This window comes from Camellia sinensis, chromosome 13, assembly GCF_055761805.1.
Source record: "Camellia sinensis isolate YWXY chromosome 13, ASM5576180v1, whole genome shotgun sequence".
Classification (NCBI taxonomy): domain Eukaryota; kingdom Viridiplantae; phylum Streptophyta; class Magnoliopsida; order Ericales; family Theaceae; genus Camellia; species Camellia sinensis.
The window spans coordinates 90,405,652-90,429,401 of record NC_138973.1 but is presented as its reverse complement, the minus strand read 5'-3'; the positions used below and the strand labels follow the sequence as shown (position 1 = coordinate 90,429,401).

Sequence of the window (23,750 nt, the reverse complement as noted above, 5' to 3'; positions counted from 1 at the left end):
GATATTTCAATGAATACATATAACAGCACAACCATTTATCATTTGAAAAAAGGTTTAACAACTCTCATATGTTCTTAATAACATGCTTTGAAGGTAACCACAAAACCAAATGGTGATGGTGTTACGACCCAAACCCGCCTCTATAAGTTTAGCGTCGTAACCGGCCAGTAATCCATGATTACCAAAGGCCTGCTTAACAATAATGACAATTACACAACAATTAGGGCTAGCGGAAGCCAATCAATAATATATTTCGTCCAATGAGCTGTGGAGACTTAAATGAACAAACAAACCTTCATATATATATATATATATATATTCACACACCTAAGTCCATGCCACATGTATATATAAAAATAAAACATAAGTTAGGGAATTAAATCTCATTGCAAAAAAAAAAAAAAAGATAGTTTGAACAAAGATCATAAAACATTCTTGTCACTTAATCACAATTTCAAAACGGTAAGTTCGAGCCACCCAATAAGCCTTGACATGTAACAGTTCGGAATCTCGCAGTGAGGCACAGTGGTTGGCTTGACAAAACAGGGTTCGGTCGACGCCACTAAGTTCGATTTGGTACGTGATCACCTACATACATATATATAAACAAACAGTGAGCTAAAGTCCAGTAAAAATCTCGATGTAAAGAGGTTAAACTAACGAGATCCATAACTTATAAAATCAAACAATGTGTCCGGATACTTGTATAATAAATAAAGTTTCTCAAACCTTCAGCAAACCTTTTATCATTTTAGTATTTAACATATAGCGCAGTAAATTCACATAGCACAGTACATTCTAATACAGCAGTATTAAACCCTGGCAAAGTATCATGCCAAACGTACACGATGAAACGAAGCATTTATTAATTATGGTCTTCAAACCGTTCAAAGTTACTTACATTTTGTTGCATAACTAGTAATACTGAACAGATTATAAGCAAAACGACCACAATAGATCGAGGACATAAGCATAACGACCATTACAGATCGACATATACATAACGATCGCAATGGATCGACAACCACAATTGATCAACTTAGACAAAACAACCACAATGGGTTGATGTAGACATAACGACCACCATGGATCGACATAATCATAACGGAGATTTCCGGATAATCAAGCATGTGTTCATGGGTATCATATTCATTCTTATCAAAATCTTATTTCCAGGAACATATCGTATTGTTCAGAATTTAGAGTTTCAAAGCATAACTTACTGGTTCTAACATTCTTAATCAAACACCTATCGTATCAAGCATGACATAACATAATATGGGTTTCACAAATTAAAAAGCCATTTCAGAGTAATTCATATACGAAAATATCTTTACAAAGAGATTACTCATAGTGTTTCGCCAGGTGATACCCTTGTACAAGCGACCTACACCGCCATACTCAAGTACAAAAAGTCAATAATTACATTCACTTCGGTCAGTCGGTTCTTAAACTTATTCGGTTATTCGTTGTGAAAAATCTAAAATTCCCAAGATATTGATTGCGATTATGTATCAATTTTAACCAATAAATAGTAATCACAATCAAACAATCAAAGACAAATTGATAGAATGATTTTACGTAAAAAAACTACAATTGAAGCGCCTCCAATTGTGATTAAAAAAAAAATCACGAGCAAAAGTCACAAAACAATCCACTAAGAAGACAAAAAGAAATTACACAAGTGTACTCTCAATTACCTAGCCAATCCACACCCGAATTGAACCGACTCCAATATGCCTCTTCCACCACCGTTTTCACCTCGGAATTGTCTTGTTCAACGTTGAATCTACAACGACGATGTCGAATCTACGACAATGAGCCACTCCGGAATTCACTAAAACTTCAAGGTATCTCCACTTCGTTTTAGTATAATTTAGGATAATTTCGTGTTTAATCAAATAAATTATCATGTAATTTTTATTTTTTTGGTAAGATATTATGATCCTTAATCAGATTCTACAATTTGTTCATGTATACTCCACCAACGATCTAATATATAATCCCGATTTCAACAAGTCATCCTTTTTGTCTCTTTGTAGCTTGGACCAGTGAAGGACCACAACGGGGATCACAAGACTTCTCGAGGAGAAAATATGAAACATATGTGATTAAGAAAGTGACACATATTAAGCTTTCAACTACTATTCTTATATTAAGGTTGTGTTTGAATCATAAATTTGTATAGAAATTTGCAAAAGAGAAAAAGTGAGTAAAATATGAATGAAATATAATTTTTTTTAATTTTCTTTCTATTTTCAAATATCTATCTAAATTCATAATCCACACCACGTATGAACATGCAAACTTGTTCCCAAGCTGCACTGCAATTTTGGCAGAGTTTAGGACAACTCTCTGTGGGCATCTTTTTTTTTTTTTTTTTTTTTTTTTTTTGGAGCAGCCGTGGGCATCTTCTTTTTTGTTCTCTTTTACTCCATTCATGTTTTGAAATTTAGGACAAAAATAATCTGGAAAGTGAAGATGTTTATAAACACATGAGTTTTTAATTTTACTTATTTATTTTTGTTAAAAACAAAAAGATAAGTTGAAGAATCTACTCCAGAGCTACTATTCTGGCTAGCATATCTTCCTGCTCATTCTGGGTTATCCTGGTTCCACAATCAATCCCAAATCCACCCATTTGAAGAAAGTTAAATCATCCATTATAGAATAAAAGGTTTGGATCTCAAGAAAAACTTCAATACGCATGTTAATACGCGTGCTATCACATTCAATAATAGAATACTTTAGTGAACTTCACTATGCAAACATAATTATTAGATTTGAAACATTACATTTGTATAATGAGGTTCACTCCTCCTATTTGATGTTTTGTTTTTGAATGATGATACCAAATGTCAATGATTTACATTCTTTAAGATTTTCTTACTTCGATGATAAAGAGGAAGTTCATTTTATCATAAGAAGGAAAGGAAGGGTGTTAATATTGGAGATAATGAGTGATTATTTTTAAGTTAGCACGATCTAAACCTTTCAACTTTAAGGAACAATTGGGTTTTAACCAATTTTACTTTTGAAATTGAAAATAATTCAGAAAATACAAAATTCTATATAGAAATCATCCTGACATAACATATTTTTCTTTTGCAAAATGAAAGATTAATGGATAAGACAAACTTGCATGTTGCAATAATCGGAAAATGTCTCGTAGCTCAAATTTTGTGGCTCAAAAGTGGCTCAAATGGCCAAAACGACGTCGTTTTGGCCATTTTTATGTTGTTCTATACTCAAAACGACGTCGTTTTGGCCATTTGAGCCACTTTTGAGCCACAAAATTTGAGCTACGTAGCATTGTCGTGCAATAATCTGAGCACAAACGACTTGTCACATTTAATAGACAGTGACATTTGAACTACCAAGCATGCCTAGTTTACAACAATTTCGGGCCCGTGGTATTACTTATATGGTGCTCTAAATCAATTATACAGTTAAAAATTTTATAAACAAAAAAAATATTCATGTAAAAAATAGAATAATCTGATATCAATAACTATATGTTTAAATCTCATTTATCTCAAAAAATAAACCACAAATATATTTTCAAGAATAGACCATTTATTTATTATAATATAAATATAATTCAAATATATAACTATCAATGTCCGAACATTTTTTTTTTTAATATATAAACATTTTACTTAACAAATTCTACAAAGGAAACAGTCCAAGTTATCGAGGTCAGTCCCAAAACAAACCAACCAAATCTAAACTGTTCTCTCAAATTGGATGACTCATTTGAAAGAATCCAAACCCTTTCATTGCATGTTTACATGTTTCCTTTACCTTCTGTTTTTTTTTTTTTTTTTTTTTTTTTTTTATAAGAATACATGTATCCTTTACTATCATAAAGCTTACAAGTAGCCCCTAATGCTTATGAAACTGTCAGCCACCAATGCAGGAACTTTGGTTACAAAGTCTATTTTAAATGTAACGTATGAAGTACTCATATCCAACACTGGGTTTTATTTGGCAACAGTTAAAAACAAGAAGTATTTTTTGAACTTTTTTTTTTAATTTGTATTTAATTTTTTTCTTTTTAAGCCCTAAAGATTTTTTTTTTTAATGTAAAAAATCTAGAACATATTCACTAAAGAACAAAATATATATATATATATATATATATCTTTTTTTTAAAAAAAAATCCTTTTCAACGAAAACCAAAAAAACAAACAAAAAGTCAACAAAAAAGCTTCTAAAAAAACAATTGTTAAAACCTACCTTTGGTAAAGATATAGAATGTGTTTGACAATTGTAACAAGACATTCATCTTGCAAACATATTTACAAACAATTTGAGTTAACCATAAAATCATGCATTAAATAAACATATTATGCATGAAAATACCCTGACATATTATGAACATTATTTTACCCTAGTATTTAAAGAAAAATATATTTAAAAATATGAATTTAGATGAATCAGACATTTAGCCAAGTACCCATGTCTCTGCATACATTATATCCGTATGACAGTCCAAAATATTAGTCATCATTTTCGTCAACCCAAGGCTTATATCATAACTTTCCCCATTATCAGTATGATGAATTGCAGCACCAAGTGCATCCCTAGAAAAATTTGATACATGGGAAAATTTGATTACAGCACCACATTTCCATTTCTCAAAAACGGGAAGGGAAAAAAAAAAATTAAAGGTAAAGAAAAAAAAATGAAATGAATTACATTACAAAATGGACACTAATTTACACAAAACAGGACGTTTGGGAGTAACGGTATGACCTAAAACAAAAATGTTAGTGCATGGACCATATGTACTATGCTCTCTCTATTTCATAATCTGAGTTGGGCATATCAGAAATTTGCAAGTAGAAGAGTAGGCAACATACCAAGGAGCCTTGTTACAGAGAATATAGAGGTTTTTTCAGTCAACCTCATTCGTGCTCTTAGCCCACCTGTCTGTCCTCAGAGTATAAGAAAGGCATGTCAGGTAAAGCCTGAACTTTTTGCATTTTCTGGTTTGTGTTTCTATATTTTACTATCATGAATCATGAGCGCCTTGGACCATCACGCTAATCCGTTTAGTACTGTCTGCCCGCAGGATATCTCCTTTAAATCCAATCTGGGACAAGAATTATTGAATATCTCAAAACGCTTTATTATGCAAGGGTTGGAAGGGAAAAAGAAGAAAAAAACATCAGATATATCTCTTTGGTTCCATTTTCTGAATTTTTTTTTTTTTTTCTAAAGAAAATTGAAATTAGTTTGACAAAAATAAACATAAAAAATTATGTCCACCCCCAAAAAAGATAAAACCTTGTGAAAATGATGAGTGCGTTTTATGTTTTTATACCAAATTAGTTTCTAGTTTTTTTTTTTTTTTTTTTTTGGAAAAGATTTAGAAAACCGATCATGAAAATCAAACCAAACAGAGATCTGGCAGGTGATTACCTCGGTTGGGATATCGGGGGAGAACCACCGCAACAACACTCCAAGATGTACAACAGCAGGAATCAACTTGAAAAGTAATGGTGTAGTCACCTGCACAACTGCATTGTGAGTGTAATTCGACATTTTTTTATTAAAAAACTTCTAGATAAGAAATGTTTAACCCAAAAAAAAAAAAAAAAACAACTTAAAACATAGAAAGCACTAAAAACATTTATTTAGTCTGAACAGGCAGTAAAATTTTATTTTATTTTATTTTATTTTTTTAACGGGAACACAGTTAATTTGATCTAAGTTTTTAGTATATCTGCATAACTATTTTGGGCACATACTTCGACATTAATTAAACAAACTCTAGTTGATGAACCTTTGATTAGTTTCCCATGAAAAAACTTCTGACGGTATAATTACAACAAAAACATAAAAACCATAAGAAAAAAATACATATGAATAAGACCGCCAACATTGACATATACTGCACAGGCTATTCACATAATGTATTAGCCTACAAAATATTACCATCTGTCTGCAAATTATCTACTCAAGTCAGATTTTTTTAAATTTAGTTTTTAAGTCTTGAGTTTTTCAGACTTCAATCATTTGGGAAATATTTGACAACAATGCATGCTTGCAACACACTGGACACTCTGTTTAAAATTTCTTAATGCTGCTTCTTTAACTACATACATGTTGCCTCAAAATATTATAGTTTGCAACCCCTACTGTAGCATCGAAAGTAGTCTTACATAAATTTCTAACCAATAGAACAAGTCATCTTCTTGCCACATCTTTAACCATTGAAGGCGCCAACACATTTTCAAATCAAGCAACACCGTTTGCAACTCACACTTTTTGTGAAACCCATTGATAATCAGTTTTGAGTCTTTTTCAATATAAAATCACCAGGATGATCCCTAAACCATAAAAAGGAAAACACCACACTTCAGTTTTGAGTAAAAATCTTTTTCAGAGCCCATATTTAACTTATACTACATGTAAACATGGGCACAGAATCCTGGGCAAATCATGAAAATGGTTTATAAACTGCTCCCAAAATTATCATTGGCGTCCAAGACAATGCTATTGACCAAATTCTAACTATTACCATGTGGTGCCGACTAGTCATTCACATAAAAAATGAATAAATATATACATATATATCACAAAAAGAATTATGAACGGGAACTATGAACTAAAATGGCATCACTTGCAACACAATTAAAAATGGCTTACTGACCAGGCTGAGAGCTGTTGTGCCCAGCAGCAGCAAATACAACTTACCCTGCAATGGTTTCAAAATTCAAGTTACATTCTCTAATTGAAATTACACAGGATGAACCACACACCAAAACTATGATTGAGGCTTGTAGGTTCATAGATGGAAAAAGGATGATGCAATAGCATTATCAGAATTGTAATTCATGTAAGCTAATGGTATTTTTATCAGTTTAATAGCTTTGAAATACACATATTGACATTACAAACTTCTGTCTGAAAAAAAAAAAAAAAAGACTTCAGTTTAAGTGGACACAACCATTCAAAACCATGCTAACAAATTAAAAATGGAAAATTTACCTCAACTAGATGAACATTGGAAGCACGACTTAAGAGAACAAAAGCAAATTCCCCAATTTGTGCCAGAGACATTCCAACCTACAAATATCGAATAACTAAGGTCCCTCTGTCAACAAAGATGTCAAAGATGAAGGTGCACAAAATAGTCAAGCAAGTAGTTGGTAAATCCTTACAAGTAGTGAGGTCTTGTTATTGTATCGAAATCCTTTAACTACTGTTGCAACCACAAGAGTCTTTATGACAATCACCAATATAACGGCTGCTAGTAAAATATCAATGTGATTCCAAAGGAAATGAACATGTATAAGCATCCCAATGCTGGCAAGGAAAAGTGCAGCAAAGAAGTTGCGAATGGGTTCAACCTGTTAAAAAAGAACAAACTCCATATTAAAATCAAACATTCACTGTCATGGTGCTTTGATAAGTACAGGTCACAGAACGCAAATATACTAAATGCAGTAAATCCACAGAATACATAGAGTTGATAATATTTGAATCAGTATCAGAATTTTGTGAAAGGAGTAAAGGCTTCAACACACATCCCAATTTGAGAGAGAGAGAGAGATGTCCAATTTGCTAGCAATGCTTGCTTTCCAAGATTCCTTCCACAAAGAACACCACAGGTAGATATTCCAATCGAGCAGGGCATCTGGGGGAGAACATTTGCAGTTCTTTTGACGGAAGAGAAGTTCCTTTGTTTAGGCTGAAAAGTTTCTTTAAAAGCTTTTTGTATTGTTGGGAGTCAGGAATGTCTAACCTTACTCTTGATCAGTTTTTAGATTTCATAGGGATTTTTGATACACAAGATATAGGTATCTTGTGCCTTCTTTTTCTTTTTTCCTTTTCTTTACTTGGGTTTCCCTCAATGTCTTCTTTTATGAAATATTTTTACTTATAGAAAAAAGTAAGGGCAGATACAAGAATATTGTAGAAAATGATCTTAACCTTGTATTATTATAAATGGGTGTAGAGGATACAACTCCTGAACTGAGCTTTAAAAAATCTGACTTTAAAAAAAACTATTATGGGTGTAGAGGATATATGATGGATAACTGAGCTTCGAGGTGTAAAAGCCTAAATTGAATGCCCTCTAAAACATATAGCTCAAATTGAAAATTCAACCATCATATTGGTAGGATCAAAAACTAAGAATAATTTCTAGTTCTTTTTCATTTCCTAGGAATGAAATGATATTTGAGAGGAAATTGAATTTAAAGGACATCCAAAATACCTCACACAAGCCACAGTAAGTGAAATTTCAAATTGAAGTAATTTTTATTTACAAAGTATCAAGAAATTTTTAAGACAGTTGAATTGCAGTTAATTTGAATATATACTTTCTAGTTCTACATTCTTATAAAACATTTATTTCTATTTCTACATGATAACTTACATTTTACACATCACTGCAAGACCACAATTTTTTATGTCTCGTAAAATTCATGAGAAATTTCTGCAGTGTGATTCCTTCTTATTTGTACTAAAGCTTTTATGTTTTTTTCATTTCCGCCTCTAGAATAAAAAAATTTAAATTTACCTTCAGATTTTACTGTCGCTATTTAGCAAGATGATACCACAATATTGACATTTCAAAAGTTTTCAATCATTCAAGTACAAAAAAAATTCGAAAGTTAACTCTCCAGTCTCCACCTGTAAATCGTGTGAGACCACTCCAAAACTCATGAACTTTTAACTAGCATATAGCCAAAGCAATCAGGCACCTTTGACTCTTTCTGATACAGAATAAACAACTACACCATCTTACTTGTTCAAGTGTATGTTGAGCAAGATCAGTTGTTGATATCATCACTCCAGCAGCAAAGGAACCTAGTTCAAGGCTTAAACCCAGCTTGTCACTGCACTGAAATGACAACAATCCATATTATAAACACGGATAAACACACATGCATGTGCAGATGTGTGTATGGAGAAATAGTGGGCAGGTAGAAGGTCCAAAGATGGAATGAGTAACAATTAGTATTTTAGTATATAAAAACTTTTAAGAGCCAAAACAAAAAGTATATTAAATGAAATGCAAGAATGATGCTGCAAAGGGAATCAGGATTAGGCATTCACCCAAGCAACTAGTAAACAGAAGGCCACTGCTGCCAATTGATAAAGTTCATTGGTCTGCAAATAAAAGATTTTAATTCAAGTCGCATCAAATCATAGAAACTGCATCCAGGTGGACATCAATCAACTGATCACAGGATAATTTACCTGTGATGATAGGCTAATCATCAGCTTGAGAAACCAAGGTACACAAGTACGAGATAGTATTGTCAAAATGGCCAAAAACATAATCAAAATCACCAGCCTGGACAAAAAAACAATAGATTGATTTGGAACAAAAGATATGCAGGAGGAAAGAAATTGCAAGCTAACCCATTATGTAGAGAAACTACTCAGTTAAACTGTCATGTGTGTGCCAAGGACATCAGATATGCTAAATTTGTGACACTAGAAATGGGAACCATACACTTGTATCCTTTTGGGTAATGCTGCAACAAAACACTATTTTTCCTGAATCCATTTCATTTCTTCAGTTGTACTACCAAACAGACTTCCAGAAGCGGTAAATTAGACTGTCAGTAATCATATTTGTTTGTTGCAGCATGAAATTTCATTTACAAGAGCCAAAAGACTCTGAAGCTGGTTCCACTTGTACATAAATGGCATTGAACATCAGTAGGTAGGAAGTTAAAGATGACTGCACTATTTTCTAAACAAGAAGCTAGCATGTACTGAATGTTCACCACAATGGAGATTGCTTTTCAAGGGGAGAAAATACTTATTCCTTGTTTGTGTTTATCTGTGTGTATAAGTGGAGAAGAAATTCATCTATGAACTTTTTTTAGAAATGGTATTTGTTAGCATCGCCTTGATGCTTCTAAGTTAATAATATTGACTTTCATTGATAAAAAATAAATAATAATCATCTATTAACTTTGTCTTTCAGCGTAAAGGTCAGCACTTCAGGTTCTTTAATTCACTGATCCAGATAAGACTTTCTATTGTCCATCATATACAACAGATCTAATTTGTTAGGTCAAACAGTAAAAGACTCAAAGGAAAAGTGGAGAAGACCGTCATGTATTAACTTTGCATTTTAGCATAAAAGTCAGCACTTCAGATTCTTTACTTACGATTTTGTCATGGATATGACTCCTTGGATAACACCAGAAGTACCACCCAGGACTGGAAGAAGAGCAAACAGCAAACCCACAGCACAGTCCTGGCAAGACAAAAACAGCTCAAAAATTAGGAGAAAAGAATTGTTAAGTAAAACGAGAGAGTGAGAGAGACAGAGAGATCATAAACAAGATAAATTTGTAGTATTTCTTGATTTCAAAAAACCAAGTAACAGCCACAAGGAATTTTGTCACAAAGCTATCATAACCAGAAAAGAATAACGGAGCGGAAGGACGATAAAAACCTGCAAAATAAGGGTACCAATTGTAATCTGTCCATGAAGGGCATTAATACTATTTCTTTCCATCAAAAACTTCAAAACCTGCAAATAAAACGAGGTAAAATTGTTTCAGCACACTGATATAACAAAGAAGCTTTAACCATTCTACAACTAAGAAGGGAAAAAAAGTTAAAACCAAAACTCAGAAGTATATCTAACCCTTCAAAGAAGATTAACAGAGGCAACCAAGATCATTGACACCCGTAAAAGGATTACTGTTACTAGAGTAAAGATTTTCAAAACATTAACTTCACCCTACATAGTAAGATACCAGAATTTTGATGCTGTCTAACAGTTCACCCACTCTAATTGCATCAAGTCAATGCAAACTTAAGATGTCTATAATGTGCACCCATGTTATACAGGAGCATGAGATGACATGGCAACTACTAATATTACAATATTAGTTGTAGTTACCAAAAAGGAACCAATTAATGTTAATAGCTCTTGAGATAACAGATAATTCAATACATCTTTTATTTTTTACAAATGTAACTATTGCATCAATGAGTGCCAACAAAAGAAGTTACAGCCCTGTACACCCGACGTATACAGCAAAAACGAAATGTATGATTCACCTATATATCCATAGGAATATACAACTCACCAACAAGTCAACAAAAGAAATTGACGAAGAACAAAAGCCTACTTGAGCCAAAAACACATGAAGATAATTAGTGTGCCCTTAAACACAAACTAAAGCTCTTTACACCCTCAAAAGATTTCCTGCTCCTCTCATTCCATAGGCACCATATCAAACATAATGGAGCAACATCCAAACCCCTATTAAGTTATTGCAACTGGCCCTACGACATGCTCTACTCCAAGATGCAAGCATCTCCTTTACCAAATCAAGCATCACCAAACACTGAGAACACCATACTCCACACTTCTCTAGTAGCCAGTCAATGTAACAAGAGATGATTCACACTAAAATCGTACCCTTGCACATGCAGCAGCAGCAGCCTAACACAAATTGGCACCTCCTCAGATCATCTGTCATCAAAATAGATTCAGTAGTAATCATCCTCAAAAAAATAAAATAAAAAACCAACCTTGTGAAGGGCCTCAAATCACCAAATTCCCTCCCAAGGAAAGACGACGCCCCTCACCTCAACCAATTTCAGATAACAGGAAACCACCGAAAATAAACCATTTTAAGATCATTTCCAATATCTTCAGCAAGCACCTCAACCAATACTACCTCCCAATCCAAAAACGGTATTCAAAGATAGGAGCCTATACTATTAGATCACCATTAGTTCCAAAACATTAAGTTGTAAAGCAAAGAACTCAACCATGCATATCAAGCTCACTAACACCCTCCCTCACATACAACCCCATCTTGAACATGAAGATGCAAACATCCAAACATGAAAAGAAGCAAAATGCAAACAGGAAAACAAATGCGAATGGAAAGACTTGAATCCAAGATCTCTCCTAATCTGAGCTCTAATACCATGATAGATCACCACCAATCCCAAAAGCTACCTCATTTCTTAAAGATGATCCCAACAGAAGCCCCATGTAGATCAAAGGTAAGAATCCCACCCAACATCCCAGGTTTCCTGCCAAGGAAACCACATCAATTACTCATCAAACGGAATGATCTTGCTCTTCGTTAGATTGACCCTAAGGCAAGACACCACCTCAAAATTCTGAACTCCTCTTTTGCCCTGCAAAATAGAGAATAATATCATCTGCAAATAAAAAATAAGACAGTGATACCATCTCAACTCCTCTATTATCCACCTCAAAACATAATATCTAACCCACAGAAACCATACTAGTATAACATAACTTAACACATGTTTCACCATGTGAACTTCTCTCCCTTAATTGGCAGATCCAACAAAAAACAAACCTTTTTGGGCAAGCAACAAAGTTTACAAACTCTCGTATACCTCCATTAATTGTCAAGCAATCCATTCTCTCATACAAGAAGTCACCTCATATACGCCAAAGGTATCTCTAACTAGTTCTAACATCAGACGATTCCTCGCACAACCTCCTTTTGATAGTATCCAAGTTCATGCCATATACTCCAGAGAAGACCCGACAAAACTTATCCTCAATGCACTCAAAAAAGGAGAGTGGGTAAGAGCCAATACTCAATGCCTTCTTAGAGAGCTTCCGAGAATCCTAAAGCACAATGGTACCCACTATTGTTCCAACTGGCCCCAAGCTTTCCCATTGGCACCACCTTCCTCCCCACACCCTCCTTACCACCTCAGACAAAATAGCCTGCATTTTTGTTTCCTGAAGGCACACCAAGTCCCTTTCCACTTATAAACAAAGCTTTCACACCTCTCTTATCCGGCTCATTTAAATCCTTCACATTCCATGATATGCAACTTAAAAAGCTTTACTGGTTTTTAGAAAGAAATTGTGGCCTGATATATTGTCGTATTGAGTAGGATGCTTTGAATCAGGTTCCACATATCGCCAATGTTTTATAAAGCCTAAAGATAGGATTAAAGATGAACAAATTTTAGATATTTTACCAGCAAAGTCAGAAAATCATAGGTTTACAAGCATTCTTTAAAATTTAAGATTGATTACCAATATAGTGATCCAGAAGAAAGTAAGATAAAAAAAAATGTTACCAAAATATGCAACATCATGTTTAGTCCAGTTTCCATAACAAAAGAAACAAGACAAAGACATTTAAAGTTCAGATAGTAGGCTAGGTTCCAGGGTAGAATAGTAGGTTTGTTCATAAATCAGGAAAAACCAACTAACTTGACTGACTCGGTCTAACCCAAAGTGGAACTGTTGATTTCGCACTACTGAATGGTCGGCAGCTGTTCTTAGAGTTCCAATATTTTCAGATGGTCGGTCAGCATCGAATTTTGAACACACTGACCTATCAAAACTAAACTGACTGAATTTAATACACATATATATATGTATATGAGATGGTTCATGTGCTTAGTCAATCTCAGATAACGTGAAGCTTTTCCCAAAAGAAAATAAAGACAAATAAGTAACATTCGTCATATGTCATTATTATATTATTGTATGGGAAGTTGAGATTGGAAGGGATACTATTAACGTCTTACTATAATCTCTCTCTCTTTGGCTTTTGGTTTTCCACCGCCTCAGGTTTTCCTCCGTTCCAAAAAAACCTAGAAGTCAAAAAGACAACAGTCTCTCTCACAAATCCAAATGTCTCTCTCTCTCTTACAACCAAATTGAATCTCTTCACAAATCCAAACATCGCATTACAACATGTGGGGATGGTGGCTCGCTTCACATCTCACCCCCTCTAATCCCCTCTCTCTCTCTCTCTCACATCTAGGGTGGCACTAGCTTCAATGATTGATGGTGGCGATGGTTGTGGTGTCATGATTATTATTGATGGTCACTCTCACAGATCTCCTATCTTGCAGACATATCCTTCGTGCGTGAGTTTTTTCACTCTCATATCTCCTCTTAGATTTATCTCTAACTGCGGGTTTTTTTTTCTACTTTTTTTCTCTCCTCCCATGTGTTGTCACCGCGTGAAACCGCCCGAGACCGACCGGCAAATCAAAATCAACAAGCGGTCAATTCAAGGATGGCATCAGCATTTCGAGGATGGCATCGGTCAACATTGTTTGATGGAATCTTCAAACCAAAAGGGTCGGTTTGAGTGATGGCTCGATCTGTGAACTCGAGTCGACCAACCCATTAACACCCCTAGAGAATAGCATTAACACAACCACCATGAAACTACATAATTTTGGATAAAAACAAAAAATATAATTTTGGATAAAAATGAAAAAAATAATTTTGGATAAAAATGAAAAAAATAATTTTGGATAAAAACGAAAAGAATCAGAGCAAATAATAAAGAGTTATCTGAAGATACGTACAACTGCTGTTGATGACATAGACAAAAATGCACCAATAAATACCCCTTCAGACACTTCACCACCACATAACTGCATAAAGCATGCAGCTACACATATCAGAACGCCATGGCTATAATAAACTGAGTAAAAAAACTGTATCTAGCCCGTCATTGGCCTGAACTTTGGGCCTAGGATGAACATCCCCAGCTTCAGAAGAAATTGTTGAGCTCAGATTGTATACTACAAACATAAAGCTAATACAGACTAAACATGTATTATGATCACTTCTCAAAAGTCAAAAGACCAAAAGTTCATCTAGCAACATTAAACAAGAGGAACATTCTACAACTGATGCTTGTTGGTTATATGCATGCAATTAGCACAGAGAAACTAAAAATCAAAGGTGAAGTTTACTGTAGGTACAATTATAAAAGTAGGCTAACCCCTCCCTCCAACTAGACAACTTGTGCAATAAAAATTGACAAGTCTGCTAGCAGTAGCTTCCAATAAAACTGTATAAATGCACATAAGCATGAGTGGAAAGGTTGCATGAATGTTATCAAAAAAGAATTTTGTGTGAAGATGATTCTACTAATGAGCAGTAATATGTGTAATATTGGAGAATTAGCATGTACGTTAAAAATCAGTTTAGAATCCTCTAAATACTTGTCCTATTATTGAAAGGAACTTGACATATAATCAAGTACAAAGAATGCTAACCCAATGGGACACCCAGAAGAAATTCCCATTACTTCGCTTTTCATAGATGATTGGTCAGAAGAATCACAAAAGACTACTTAGCAGGCTATGTTTTGACCTCTATAAGAATTTTAACATACATAAGAAATTTGCATGTATAAGTTATCATTTCTCTTACAAATCCTTTTTGTATAAGACTATTGATGATCCAATTATTCCGTTGTTTCCTACTCATAAGTTCGTTTGGGATGCTATGTCCTCTTAAAGTTAAAATATTTGCATGGACTTTGGCTCACAAGAAACTTACTACCCCAATGTTTCAAAAGAGAAGGCTTTGCACTTCACTTCCAGAATAGGGCATAATGCATAAGAGTGAGAAGAGTATTGATCATTTGTTTCTACATTGTCACATAGCTTTGACACTTTAATATAGATTGTTTCAATTAGCAGAGATTGATTGGGTAGTTCCAGATTCTTGCATCCAGCTACTACTCAATTCATTATAGAGGCTTTGGTCCTAATATGAAGGCCCATGTCGTGTGGACTTGTATTATTTGTGCAAGGCTTTGGGTCATTTGGATGGAGAGAAATTCAAAAACATTCAAGGATAAGTCTGAACATTTAGAAGAATTATGGTATAAGATATGTCATTTATCGTCTTTTTGGGCTTTGGTATCATCTCCCTCCCAAGGGAATTCATACATTTTCGATATCTAGAGACTAGAAGGCCGTATGCCATTTGTAATTTTGCTTTTTTCTTTTCTTTTCTTTTGGTGGACTGCATGTCCACCTATCTTTGTTGTACTTTTTTTCCTTTTATTTTCAATAAATTTATGTTTCTCATTAAAAAACATATATCAGTTTGTTTCCTTTAAATTGATAAATTTTAAGACCATTTAACAGGAAAAGATAAATAATATGGTCCTATCTTTTAGATTCCAACTTCATGTTGAACTCCGCCACCCCAAAGCAAAAGGGATTTCAGGAAGTGTCTGGACATTTATAGACATGGTATCGACGTAATAAATGTTGCTTTCTGTACATGGAGAAAGTTAAGCCTCTCAGAAACATAACTATAATTTCTTGACATCATTAATATTATAAAATTTTCCCAAGGGGCATGATTGGAGATTTTAGCAGACAACTTTGAGTGCGAAGTAGTTGTGATTATTGAAATGTAGTACTGCCAAATAAAATACTTAAATGAAAATTCTGATGAAATTTTTAGTCATACCGATGCTGTTATTCCACACAAGCACATATACAAGAATATCTGAAGCAAGCCTCCTAAAATAGCAACTGCTCGGACAACACGAAGCTGCAGTTTAAAATGAAGAATCAACCACAGCTTGTGACATTAATTGACAAATCCTAAATTAAGAAAGAATAAAATAAACCAACCTTTGCTGCAGAGAACTCTAGACCCAATGCAAAAAGAAGAAAAATCACACCAAACTGAGCTACTGTTTCGACCTACAATATCAATGAGAAGTTGAAAGCACAACATTATGTCATATAAGATGACAAAAAATATATATATGAGAATAGAAAATCTATAAATAAATAATTTAAAAAAAAAAAAAAAGCATGGAATCTCGGTCTAAAAGCTGTATATCATGACCACATCACAATTGAGAAAATACAACCACAACTATTGAGCATTCATTGCTAACATGTTTTGCAATCCTCTTCCCCCAATTTTGGAAGAAATCCACTGAGAAGAAGTTTGCTCTGCAACACTAATAACATGGATAATATGTATATCAGAGGCTAACTACATGACATCATCCACAAAAGTATGGGTTTAAACACCCAACTCGGATTTGATCTAGCAGCTTTACACATACCCAAATTTCCAAGCAATCACAATGTGTACGACTTGCTAAGAAGCACCGACACTTCTAAGAAGGTAACGTTGTCGGACACCGACACGACATGACACAAAACTCATCGAACATTTCTAAACACTTGGACACACATAAAATACATTACATTATAAGTCTGAATAAAATAACTTGGAATCCAATGATAAAACCAAAACAACGTAAACTTGTACCTATTCTACTCCTTTTTAGACTAAAAAAATTATTGTAGTTGACTAAAATATTCATATTTATATATGAAATAATAATTATTAATCCTTATATATGACACATATTAAATAAATTATATATTTTGCATGTGTTCCCTACGTGTCGTATATTTTGAAAATTTCTATGTCGTCATGCCTGTATCGTGTCAAGCGTCGTGTCACATGTCCGCCTCTTAGATGATTTGTTTAAGAATTGACCTAAGCTGCACTCTGAAATATCCACATGATTGTATTGAAATTCTAAGTTGATCAAACAGATATTTTAAAAATTGAACCAAATATGCAGGCTAGTTATTGTGCATAATAGATATAAAAGCAACATACTTGCACCATTTCACTAACAAAACTAAAGCCCCCAGGTCCAATAACAGATCCAGCTAGCAAATATCCAGTAATAACCTGAAAAATTTAAGAACACACAAAAGACACCCCAAAGTTTAAACAGTGATCTTTGAGGTTAATTAAACAATCCACATCTAGAAGCACAAAATAAATTCAAAGAATGTATCATCAACATAACCCCCCAAAACAAAGAAAAAGGAGAGAGAGAGAGAGAGAGAGAGAGAGAGAGAATTAAAATAAGTATATTCATTCGGCAAAATAATAGTTCATCACGAAAACAGCATAAAGCAAGAATAAGAGACCAACCGGTTGTCCGGCACAAGCAAACGCAATACCACCACATGTTGCAGAAACAATGACGACTACAAGATCAGATATTAACCTGCCAATTAGTTTTTTGAACATTTTGGATCAGCCAACAAATCACTGGTAGCACTGGATAATTTTGGAGAGAGGGTGACAGAAAAAGATTAAGCTTAACCTTAAGTCTAACTGTAGCACTGGATACTTTGACTTGAGATTTGATATGATAAAGACATTATCCTGAGCACAAAAAAAAAAATCCAACAATTGGATCAGTACTTGAACAGCTTTGAACTTGACTAATGTAACACAGAATGATCTCATTACAATAATAGTGCATTTACAAAAGAAATTTTATACAAATTATCCAACGATGTGTATAAGGAATACCTTCCGATCTATCAATGTCGGCATATCTTCTGCTCGATTCTCATTATCCAAATTGAAAACATCATGAAGTTGAAATGACCTAGCATACAACTCAAAAAGATATCAGCGAAAATTTATATACTTCCTTGATCAACTACTTCCATTGAACATAAATTCTAAACAATCTGTTATTCCATTCACAGGATAGAAACACTTACTTCTCCTCCTTGGTCTCATTTTTCTTGGACTTAACTCTAGCAACAGTTTCCAAAACCGCCTGATGAAATTAAAAATATCCAAAAAGTATTATCTAGCAAAATACAACACAGCAGGAGTTTGCTCAAGTAATGAATAAAAACTCCATATAAGGCATATTTAGGACGCTGATATAACGAAATCTCATCCAAGGTAATATCACCATGTGAAACAGTCCAATAATCACATTAACAAGCAGTCATTTATTACAACTTGAAGATACGAAAAAGGTCAATTTTTCCTGTACACACCAGCTCGCAAGTGAACTTGTAGGAGAGTGGCATGCAAAGCGTACAGTTGTTGGTTTGAGGCTACAGGAATGACAATGTGACCAGAAGAGAGGAAGAAAATGTAGCAAGAAGAACATGATAACCTACGTTTAGCAAATTTTTATGACAACTAAGAGAGCCACAATAGAAAACAAAATATTTTTCATTTTCAGTTATCAAACAAAACATAAAAGATGAGTATTTCTTTTAGCCAATCCCATGTGGTTGAGATTTAAAACTTTGTTGAATGAAATGAAGGATCACTTGAGACATTTGTAAGTTAGGAATTGACCAATTTTAGTACCTCAAACACGGATCATTTCAGTATGCAAAAATTGAGTAGATATATAGTACACCACATGCTCTAGAACAGGGTATTATATGGATAGACTTGTATAGATTACACAATTAGAATGTATTAAAATACTCCTAGACAGTGATACCATAAATAATTGGACATATACTGAAAGAATATCTATTAAACTGCATTTCTACTTAGTTTTAACATATTTTGTATATTTAAATTGATCATTTAAAAAATATTACGAAGTATATCTTTATAAGTAGAGCTATAATGCATTACGGACCTTTTTAAAGATTTAATCCAAACCAAACTCTCTTCCTAGGTTCTAATTCATTATATTTGATATTTTTTTACTTTTTCTCGTAAGGAAAAAAGTAAGAAAAATGTTTGGAGCTAAATTACACAGACATGTACCATGATGTTCAAAATGCATGTTTTTTATGTGATCCTTGGTTCATGGAAGCATTTTGACTAATGACACATATCAAGTAGGGAGGCCTAATCGTTGTCTTTGTTCTCAATGGTGCATTTTTTGTAGGCAGAATAGGGAATCTTTGAATCATCTCTTCTTACATTGCCCAATTACAGTAGCATTAAAATGGCAATGGCAATGGCAATGGCAATGGCAATGGCAATGTCTATTTTTACTGGCAAGCATTCATTGGGTGCCCCCAAGTTAATGCGCTCAAATGCTTCTAATGGAGTTTCAAGGATTTGGTTTCAAGGAGAGAGCAAAGTGCTGTGGCAATGTGTCGTATTTGCAATTTTTAGGGGCATATCACTGGAAAGGAATACAATAATTTTTTTAGGACAAGTTTGAGGATGTTGAGTCGTTGTGAGATAAAGTGTCATTTTGCGTCGTTTGGACATCTATCTTCCCTTTATTCAAAGGGATCTCGCCTTTTTTAATTTCTAAAAACTAGAAAGCGGTTTGTGATGTATAGATGTTTTCTGGTTTGGTGTAACGGCATTGAAGAGGAATTCTTGTCCTCTATTCATTTCCCTTTTTTTTATAAACAATGACATCTCCTTCTGTTGTTGGTGTACAACAAATGTAAGTCACTAGGCTATCGATGTTTGATATTTCTACTCCACAAGGATGGCTTTTGTTACACTATACAAAGAAAAAGTAAACTGTATGAAGTTACAATTAAAGTCTACTATGTAATTTATTCATTTAAAGTGTCAGCAATTTATAAGCATCCTTGAGCTTCTGATCTATAACAGCACAGGTCGGGGAGTATCTAACAAGTATTGATATTGGGCATAGACACAACACCTTTTAAAAAGTGTCTAAACTTCTTAGACTAAAATCTTACCAAATCTCTTCTACAAAATAACTGCAGCACTGTCTACATTTCATCTTAGCATAGTTTGGAAGTTCAAGTACAGTTATGAAAAAGAATAAATGAGAGAGAGAGAGAGAGAGCACCAAATTAGATATGTCCCCCTAGACACAAAAGGGTTGGCTTTCCACATTTGTTGTCCTTACATTTCCAAGTTACTCACACAAAAAGTCAGCTTACAATGTTCACAAATATTAAAAAGAAGACCACTGCCAACCTGTTGATCAGCCACACTGTTGTTGAAGCTCCCAGGATCAGTAGCTGCAAGAGAAAGAGTCAGGGCCATTTCTTGGATAAGAAATAGGGAAACTATAATCAGCAATATTACTTTTAACTTCTGTCAACCAGTGTAAACAATAGAAAAATAAAATTTACTAGAAGCCAACAAAGTATCACAGCATAATTAGCCATTTGTAAACATGTGGCCCCGTTTGAAAACTTGATTTTTTTTAGTAGCCTTTTGGCTTTTTTACGAGGTGCAAAAAGTTAATGTGTTTGGAATTATTTTTAGTTGAATAGATAGTTGTGAGTGAAAAAGTGATTGATTGATGTGTAAGATATGACATTTTAGTTTTTTGACTTTTTGTGACTTCTAGGCTTTTTCAGCCAAAAAATCCATTGCCAAACGAATAAACTAAAAAAAATGAACTAAATTAAAAAAATATATAAACATATACATACTATATGGTTAGAGAGAGAACGCAAATTTCTAAGAACATTCTCCTCTCCACTGTTTGCTTCATTTAGTAAGAAGAGAAATGAAGAGATTATGCTTTTGTGTTCAACAAAACTACCCCCTCAAAAATGGAGGTGATTTGGAGACATAGAGAGAAGTATAACATTTCACCTCAAGGTGTAAAACTACTTAAAACAAAATCCTAGCCGACCCTTAAATTTCTTCCCTTTTCTCTCCACTTCTCTATAAGAAAACTAAACCTAGCATCTGTTTTTTCATTTCTTATTTGCTTAGGTAAATGAATCGGTGCAATAGTTGAACGCGATGAAGAAAAGTTTGCAATGTTGCCCTTGGTAGATATGCTTTCATTTTCCCAGTATCTTCTATCTAATTTTGCCATGTGAGCGTTTATGCTTACATAATTGACCAACAGTAAGCCTCGTTTGGCATGCAACGCTTTTAGTCTAAAAATAAAAAAGTTACTAAAAAAATCAAAAAACTTATAACTTAAACGAAAAAGTCAAAAGATTTCTTTTTTTCTTTTTTTTTTTTTTACTTTTTGCACATCTTTTTGTAAAAAATCAAAAAATCATTCAGGGTTGGTTTGGGGTGTCCTAAAAAAGTATACTTTTTGTCTTTTTACGAAAAGATGTGCAGAAAAGTAGAGAGATGATGTGATGGAAAAAAGATAAAAAGATAAAAAGATGGATTATATAAGTTATGCCAAACCTAGCCTAATTTTTTTTACTTCATATTTTAACCAAAAAATTAAAAAGTTACTAAAATAATTTATTCCCAACCAAGGCCTAACTAACATTGGTTCAATACTTAAAACTTGGCCTAATAATTATGGGTTCAAGTCTTGGGGCCACCACTTGCCACCACTTTGTGTATTATGTCAAAATTAGGTGTTTACTCAATTTTTTTCCTCCCAAACACACATTAATGTGTATTAATCGGGCATTGTTGTTTTGGCACCATAACACCGTGAAGCTTGTCAGGTTCGCAAAAATGGAACGCGATAATGGAAAGTCTAGGTAATTAAACTAAAATTTTCATTTCTCTAAGTGGATATGCTTTCATTTCTCCCAATATTTTCTATCTAATCTTGCCATATGTGTGTTTATGCTTATATAATTAACCAACACAAACTGTAAGTTTCATTTAAAATTTTAGCGCCATAAGATCGAAAAACTTGTCAATTAGATGTCAAATAGTAATAATACTACCTACAGATGCTTAATTGAAGTGAATTATATACATCACACAGTCATCAATTTTGAAGTCGAGTTCTGAACAGTGAAAAATTTCTAAAAATGCAAAGCCCTAGGTGACAAAACCACCTAAACGTGAAAGAAGAGAGAGCTCAGATCTAAGCAAACCTTGAGACTGGTCGTCGTTCTCGGTGAACTCCTTTTCTAGAGCCCGATCGATGATGTCGGCGAAGCTATCTTCCTTAGATCTCGAGGTGTTGGATTCTGCGGCGGTGACATTGGCGTCCAAGAGAGGGTTCGAATAATCAGCGGCTACGAGAGAGAAGGAGCGATATGGTAGAGAGAGAAAGCAGAGGAGATCGAGAACCAGGACAGAGAAGAGAGCTGTACGCATTGCAGGCGTAGAGAGAGAGAGAGAGAGAGAGAGAGAGAGAGAGAGAGAGTCGGAGTTCGGGGGGAGTCTGAAATCTCTCTCTGACGGAGACGGAAATGAGAGGAGTTTTTGGAGTAGTTTTGTTTACACGAAAAGGTCCCTGAGAGACTCTGCCTCAAACGTGGTATGTTAATGATACGCGCATTGCATGGAGATTGTGTGGCACGCGCCACCTCATTTATGATGCAAATATGGAGTAATAAATATTAATTGGTCAAATGTTGTCAAAAGTGACAAATAATACCTGAGATTACCATGATCGGATTTGACTGTGATATTAATTTATGGGGATTGGATAATTTGAACTAGTTTAATGTAATTTTTTTTAATCAGACATTTTCCACACTAGTAATTATGTGGATAATATTAATCTTAAAAAATTTCTTAAAAATCAATTATTTATTTTTATTTTGAAAAGTTATATTTAATTGATTTGTAGCCATTTGAATTTACGTGAATGCTTTTTTGTAATTTTTTTTTTTAATTTTTGGTTTCGTTTTTGGGATAAGAATAAAAATGTGAGATGTGAAAAATTCTTTTTGGAATGATTGATGGCTGAAATGTTAGTTGTCAAATATGGAAATCTACAATAATATTAGTGTGATTTTCTGGTGTTACATTAGAATACTATATTTAAAAAAAATACACCAAAAAGTTTTTGTGTGTTATATTGATTGGAGTGTTACGTTTGAAAAAAATACACTAAAAAGTTTTTTAGAAATATTACGTTATTATGTTTGAAAAAAGTACACTAAGAAATTTTTTAGAAATATTATGTTGTTACGTTTAAGAAAAGTACATTAAGAAATTTTTTAGAAATATTATGTTGTTACATTTGAGAAAAATACACTGAAAAGTTTTTTAATGTGTTACATTGGAGTGTTACGTTCAAGAAAAATAAACTTTTATATGTCACATTGATTGGAGTGTTACATTTGAAAAAAAAAATATGTTAAAAGTTCTTTTTGGAATGTTACATTGTTACGTTTGAGAAAAGTACACTAAGGAATTTTTTAGTGTGTTACATTAGAATATTACGTTTTAGAATGTTACATTAGAATGTTATGTTTGAGAAAAATATACTAAAATTTTTTTTAGTATGTTACATTGGAGTGTTATGTTTTTAGAATGTTACATTAGA

At 33.6% G+C, this 23,750-nt stretch overlaps 1 protein-coding gene and 1 long non-coding RNA gene across 10 annotated transcripts; both read right to left on the bottom strand.

Annotated features, from left to right (window-relative positions):
- Window positions 1–275: 275 nt before the first annotated feature.
- LOC145806290 (uncharacterized) lies at window positions 276–1,859 on the bottom strand. The gene is made up of 2 exons (XR_014349225.1): window positions 1,701–1,859; window positions 276–588 (listed from the first exon to the last, which is right to left on the bottom strand). It is a non-coding gene; the product is annotated as an uncharacterized LOC145806290 (long non-coding RNA).
- A 2,653-nt stretch (window positions 1,860–4,512) lies between these two features.
- KEA4 (K+ efflux antiporter 4) lies at window positions 4,513–22,711 on the bottom strand. Of its 9 annotated transcripts, none has more exons than XR_014349219.1 (21): window positions 22,345–22,711; window positions 20,504–20,547; window positions 18,331–18,389; window positions 18,134–18,212; window positions 17,922–17,983; window positions 17,747–17,822; window positions 17,423–17,497; window positions 16,408–16,479; window positions 16,241–16,324; window positions 14,329–14,397; window positions 10,436–10,513; window positions 10,146–10,234; window positions 9,220–9,316; window positions 9,076–9,129; window positions 8,765–8,860; window positions 7,173–7,361; window positions 7,000–7,077; window positions 6,662–6,706; window positions 6,171–6,338; window positions 5,428–5,517; window positions 4,513–5,098 (listed from the first exon to the last, which is right to left on the bottom strand). XR_014349219.1 is itself a non-coding variant. In XM_028259287.2 (20 exons), exons 1-20 carry the CDS (start codon window positions 22,568–22,570, stop codon window positions 5,018–5,020), a joined length of 1,743 nt encoding a protein of 580 aa, XP_028115088.2. In that variant the 5' UTR covers window positions 22,571–22,711; the 3' UTR covers window positions 4,513–5,017. The 9 variants fall into 9 exon arrangements, 2 of the variants coding, with proteins under 2 accessions (XP_028115088.2, XP_028115091.2); XR_014349221.1 differs by having other exon boundaries at window positions 4,988–5,098; window positions 7,000–7,094; XR_014349222.1 differs by lacking the exon at window positions 6,171–6,338 and having other exon boundaries at window positions 5,428–5,525; window positions 7,000–7,094.
- Window positions 22,712–23,750: the final 1,039 nt, after the last annotated feature.

Excerpts from the sequence above, each read along its gene's own strand:
- KEA4 (XM_028259287.2), bottom strand. The coding sequence starts at position 22,570 with ATGCGTACAGCTCTCTTCTCTGTCCTGGTTCTCGATCTCCTCTGCTTT. Across the intron at positions 16,325-16,407 it reads TAGAGTTCTCTGCAGCAAAG|CTTCGTGTTGTCCGAGCAGT; the intron begins GTTGGTTTATTT and ends TTTAAACTGCAG. Across the intron at positions 8,861-9,075 it reads TCTGTTTACTAGTTGCTTGG|TGCAGTGACAAGCTGGGTTT; the intron begins GTGAATGCCTAA and ends TTGTCATTTCAG.